The sequence below is a fragment of the Rutidosis leptorrhynchoides genome, chromosome 2 (genome assembly GCF_046630445.1).
Source record: "Rutidosis leptorrhynchoides isolate AG116_Rl617_1_P2 chromosome 2, CSIRO_AGI_Rlap_v1, whole genome shotgun sequence".
In the NCBI taxonomy this organism is placed as follows: domain Eukaryota; kingdom Viridiplantae; phylum Streptophyta; class Magnoliopsida; order Asterales; family Asteraceae; genus Rutidosis; species Rutidosis leptorrhynchoides.
In genome coordinates, this window is record NC_092334.1 from 671310608 (window position 1) to 671316908 (window position 6301).

General features: G+C 36.8%; 1 protein-coding gene across 1 annotated transcript; it reads left to right on the plus strand.

The window, feature by feature from the left end:
* The first annotated feature begins 2190 nt into the window (after positions 1-2190).
* Positions 2191-2895, plus strand: LOC139890259 (uncharacterized). The gene has a single exon (XM_071873152.1). It carries the CDS (start codon positions 2191-2193, stop codon positions 2893-2895), a length of 705 nt encoding a protein of 234 aa, XP_071729253.1.
* Positions 2896-6301: the final 3406 nt, after the last annotated feature.

Sequence of the window (6301 nt, forward strand, 5' to 3'; positions counted from 1 at the left end):
TATACAATGTTTCGACCTATCATGTCGACACATCTATATATATTTCGGAACAACCATAGACACTCTATATGTGAATGTTGGAGTTAGCTATACAGGGTTGAGGTTGATTCCAAAATATATATAGTTTGAGTTGTGATCAATACTGAGATACGTATACACTGGGTCGTGGATTGATTCAAGATAATATTTATCGATTTATTTCTGTACATCTAACTGTGGACAACTAGTTATAGGTTACTAACGAGGACAGCTGACTTAATAAACTTAAAACATCAAAATATAGTAAAAGTGTTGTAAATATATTTTGAACATACTTTAATATATATGTATATATTGTTATAGGTTCGTGAATCAACAGTGGCCAAGTCTTACTTCCCGACGAAGTAAAAATCTATGAAAGTGAGTTATAGTCCCACTTTTTAAAATCTAATATTTTTGGGATGAGAATACATGCAGGTTTTATAAATGATTTACAAAATAGACACAAGTACGTGAAACTACATTCTATGGTTGAATTATCGAAATCGAATATGCCCCTTTTTATTAAGTCTGGTAATCTAAGAATTAGGGAACAGACACCCTAATTGACGCGAATCCTAAAGATAGATCTATTGGGCCTAACAAACCCCATCCAAAGTACCGGATGCTTTAGTACTTCGAAATTTATATCATATCCGAAGGGTGTCCCGGAATGATGGGGATATTCTTATATATGCATCTTGTTATTGTCGGTTACCAGGTGTTCACCATATGAATGATTTTTATCTCTATGTATGGGATGTGTATTGAAATATGAAATCTTGTGGTCTATTGTTACGATTTGATATATATAGGTTAAACCTATAACTCACCAACATTTTTGTTGACGTTTAAAGCATGTTTATTCTCAGGTGAATATTAAGAGCTTCCGCTGTTGCATACTAAAATAAGGACAAGATTTGGAGTCCATGTTTGTATGATATTGTGTAAAAACTGCATTCAAGAAACTGATTTCGATGTAACATATTTGTATTGTAAACCATTATGTAATGGTCGTGTGTAAACAGGATATTTTAGATTATCATTATTTGATAATCTACGTAAAGCTTTTTAAACCTTTATTTATGAAATAAAGGTTATGGTTTGTTTTACAAATGAATGCAGTCTTTGAAAAACGTCTCATATAGAGGTCAAAACCTCGCAACGAAATCAATTAATATGGAACGTTTTTAATCAATAAGAACGGGACATTTCAGTGGATACCAATAAACCAATTAAATGCCAACCGTCTAATATTACGGCTCAAAATAACGGTTTTCATTCAGTGAAACATGTGATCAATCGTGATGATGGGCTCGACCTAAATAGCCCAATAAAAGATGGAATGGAAAGGGAAGCAGATACCAAATGTGATAGCCCATCAAGAGTTGGGGTAAATAGCCCAATAAACGATGGACTGGAAAGGGAAGCAGATAGTAAAGGTGATAGTCCATTAAGAGAAGGAGTGAGATGTGACATTGATGGGCCTATCCTACCGAACCCAATTGGCAAAACCAGGAAGGACATCGAGCAATTAAACCCACCAGAACAATATCACAGCCCAATCATATTGAGCCATCAACAAAGAGCATCGATGGGCAAGTCAAAGTGAAATCCGGTAAAAGAAAATTCTACTGAGCCAAAAAATGGGCATAATAAACATCACCTTCGAGATGACAAACCCTCAAGAGCAGATGTCGACAAAGGAAATAAAGGGAAAAAACAGTTAAGGTTGGATTGATGTTGTTCGAAATTGAGAAGATGGAAAACTTCGTCCAGAATTCTCAATACAAAAAATGTTGCCAGGAAGCCCGTGAAATCAAACATCAAATCAAAATGTTCGAATTGCAAGGAAACTAGTTCATCAAAAAGAAGTGATAATTCAATCAATGTGAAGTCAAAACCAATGAGGTCCAAGTCAAACGACAATTCTTCATCAGCCAATCTCGAAAACAACAAGAAAAAAGAGCCAATGCCTGAAAAGCAAGCAAAACCCGCTGTTGATATCAAGGAAAAAATTGAGATGAGTCACATCTCTGTAACCAGTAACTCTTCATCATCGGGTATCCAAACAAGCGTCCACGAATTTGGTTGTAAGCTTGGACTTAAATGGAAGGCGAAACCTCCACAGTAGGTATGAAACTATCATGTCGTTTTTGTTTTGTTTTAATCATGAAGATTTTATCTCTCAATATTAAAAGTTTCGGGTCGGGTAAGGATAGCAAGTTGGGTGATTTTAAAAAGCTTTGTCGTGCTCATAAACCAAATATCGTGGCTTTACTAAAAACAAAATTGCATAGTGTTAAAGATAGTTGGATTTTTTCTCTATGGGGTTCAAGAGATTGCAAGTTCATTCAAAAAGAAATGACTGGAAAATCGGGCGGACAACTAATTATATGGGATGTCAATTATCTTGATGTTTTTGATACATTTATTTGTGATTTCTTTATTAGTGTGCGAGGTATATGGAAAATCTCGGGACAAATTGTAAACATGATCAATGTCTATGGACCACACAATGACATAGACAAGCATAAGATGTGGGATGCACTGTCGAAAGAGATCCAGAAAGGAAATGGGGAAGGTTTTGTATTATGTGGAGACTTTAATGAGGTTCGAGATGAAACGGAAAGATTAAACAGTGATTATCATGCACACAGGGCCAAGGCCTTCAACGACTTTATCGCTTCAAATAACTTGATTGATCTACCTATGGGTGGCCGAAAGTTCACACGGGTTAGCGATGATGGTGTCAAGTATAGCAAATTAGATCATTTTCTAATTACGAAGGACTTCAATCTCATGTGGAAAAATTTTTCGGTGGTAGCTCTCGAAAGGAAAATCTCAGATCATTGTCCCATTTTTTTAAAAGGATGAAGAAAAAAAATTTGGTCCGAAACCAACAAAGGTTTTTGACGAATGGTTGAAAGTGGAAGGCATTGAAGATTTTGTTAAAGAATCCTGGATCCAAGATGTAACAGAAACAATGAGAAATGATAATAGGTTTCGTTTCAAGCTTAAAAGACTAAAAATGCAACTGAAAGAAAAAGGTCTCTCAACGTTTGGACAGATTGATAGTGACATCGAGACTTTCAAAGAAATTAGATTGATAGTGACATCGAGACTTTCAAATAAATTGCAATTAATCTTGAACTAAAGGCAGAGAATGGCGGTCTCAATGAAAACGAAAGAATGATGTGGAAGGAGGCGAGAAAAAATTGGTCGGATAAAGAAAAAATAAAGACGAATATGTTAAGGCAAAAAGCGCGGGTCCGTTGGATTCTTGAAGGTGATGAAAATTCCAAATATTTTCATTCATTGATACGCAAAAGGTACAGCAGAAACAACATTAGAGGATTATCAATAAATGGGATTTGGAATGAAGAACCTCATGACATCAAAGAATCGGTTTTTAATCACTTCTCAAGAATTTTTCAAAAAGTTGATGGGGATAGACCAAGCATGGAAGAACTAATTTATCCTACACTATCTCATGAAAAAGCCATGAGTCTGGAAATCCCGATTGATGAAAAGGAAATTTTTGAAGCAATAAAGGAGTGTGGTAGTGATAAGGCGCCGGGTCCGGACGGGTTTAATATGTTCTTTTTCAAGAAGTTTTGGGACATAATCAAATCGGACCTAGTGGCGGCTATCTCTTGGTTTTGGGAGATGGGTGAAATATCCCGTGGTTGCAACGCCTCTTTTATCACTTTAATCCCTAAAAAGACGGATCCATTGGGGCTTAGCGACTTTAGGCCGATAAGCCTTATAAATAGCTACTATAAAATCATTGCAAAAATTCTTTCGAATAGATTAAGAAGGGTTATTCCGGAACTTGTGGGATCGGAACAGTCTGCCTTTTTAAAAGGGAGATATATTCTTGACGGGGCGTTAATTGCAAATGAAACACTCGAGTTTTTAAGATCAACAAAAAGGAAAGTTATAATTTTCAAGGTTGATTTCGAGAAGGCCTTTGATAGCCTTAATTGGGATTTTTTGCTAGAAGTAATGAGAAGTATGGGTTTCGGGGATACGTGGAGAAGATGGATTATAAATTATCTTAAATCGACCTCGATTTCGGTTTTAGTCAATGGGTCTCCCACTCGGGAATTTGTGTTAGGGAAAGGTGTCCGACAAGGAGACCCGTTATCACCTTTTCTCTTTATTTTGGCGGCGGAAGGTTTAAATATTCTTTTGAAAGCGGCAATTGAAAAAAATCTCTTTAGGGGTGTTGAAGTCGGAAACGAAAAAATCCTAATTTCACACCTACAATATGCCGATGATACTATTTTTTTTGGAGAATGGAGTAACCAAAATGCACTAAATCTCATAAATATTCTCAAATGTTTTGAACTATCGTCGGGCCTAAAAGTTAACTATCAAAAAAGTTGCGTGTACGGTGTTGGTACTAGTATCCTTGAGGTCGAATCTCTTGCACGAAAAATGAGATGCCAAGTTGGAACGTTTCCTTTTACTTATCTCGGATTACCCATTGGTATCAAGATGAATAAAATAAATGTGTGGCAACCGGTAATCGACAAATTCAAAAGCCGTCTCTCAGATTGGAAAATGCGATCGATGTCATTTCGCGGAAGACTAGTCCCCATTAAATCGGTTCTCAATAGTCTACCTTTGTACTACTTATCACTCTACCGTGCCCCGTCGAGCGTTATAAAAATTCTTGAAAGTGTGAGGCGGTTTTTTTTGGGGGTGGGGATGTTTCGGGTCCAAAAATGTCTTGGATCAAATGGGATAATGTTGTTGCACCATATGAGGCGGGAGGGTTGAATATCGGGTACTTAAAATAAAAAAATCTTGCTTTATTGGGGAAATGGTGGTGGAGGTTCAAAACCGAAACAACTTCCCTTTGGGCAAAAGTGATTCGAAGTATTTATGGTTCTCATGGTAATCTAATTTCGGATGGTGGGCTCTCCCACACTCCGTCTTTAGGTATTTGGAATAATATAATTCGTGCAGGTAAAGAAATTGAAGACGCCAAAGTATTGTTCACTTCTTCCTTCTCAAGAATCATTAGCAATGGAAGATCAACTTCATTTTGGAACGATATTTGGGTTGGAAACACAAGTCTTCGTGTTCGTTTTCCCAGATTGTACAAGTTGGAGTCAGCTCCTGATGTTTCGGTATTGGATAGGATGGCAGCGGATGCGGATCAATTAGCAGCAACAACAGCAGGTTTTGAAGGCAATGATCGTGATGTTATCGAGAGATTCAGATGGAACTGGATAAGGAATCCAAGAGGTCGAGGTTAGGCGAGCTACAACAACTCACTGAGGCAATTACATCGATATCATTAGATCAAGATAAAGAGGATTCGTGGTCGTGGAACTTGGCTTTAAACGGAAGGTTTACGGTAAAAAAGCTCACGAGTTTAATCGAGGATAAACTTTTTGAGGAATCATTTAATAGAGGAGTTGAAACTATCCGAAATTATTTGGTCCCCAAAAAAATTGAGATTTTTACTTGGCGAGCTTTAAAAAGAAGGCTTCAGGTAAGAACCGAACTTGACAAAAGGGGCATAGATTTACATAGCGTTCGTTGCCCTCTTTGCGATGACGACATTGAAACTTTGGACCACACACTCATTTTTTGTAAACATGCAAACGAGGTGAGGTTAAGGGTTTTTAAATGGTGGGATTTTGGTACCTTTTCAAGCTTCACTACAAACGAGCTCCTTCGCATTAACTCTTCACAAATCGGGTCGGTTGGTAAATCATCAATATGGCAAGCGGTAGTTTGGATAAGTGCGTATTTGATATGGAAGAATCGAAATAATAAAGTCTTTCATGACAAGTGTTGGATTGCACCCGTGGCTTTAAACGAAATTCAAATGCTTTCGCATGAATGGATTTCGCATAGAATCAAAGGGGTGAAGATTGATTGGAATGTGTGGCTAACAAATCCGAAAGTGTATGTAATGTAGTCATAAGATGCAGGATGCAAACTTTGCATCTTCTGTTCTCTAGTTCTTGTTAGGATATCACGTAGCTCTCGTGTTTTGGGCTAGCTCTCCTATTTTGGGCTAGCTCCCCTTTTGTACTTATCGTGTTTGTGATATAAAATTTGGCTTTTCAAAAAAAAATATCTACCTTCGACGAAACAGATGACGTTTTTACGTACATCATATATACTAGACTTAAAACTAGAGGTGTATAGGTAATTAGTAGTAAATTCACTATCGTATGTTCATGTTAAAATAAAAAAACGTTATCATATGTTTTGCAAAATAAAGCAAATATTATGATTATTAGTCATTTTTCTATTT

Bases quoted from the DNA above. Each gene is read 5' to 3' on its own strand.
- LOC139890259 (XM_071873152.1), top strand. From the start codon at position 2,191: ATGAAGATTTTATCTCTCAATATTAAAAGTTTCGGGTCGGGTAAGGAT.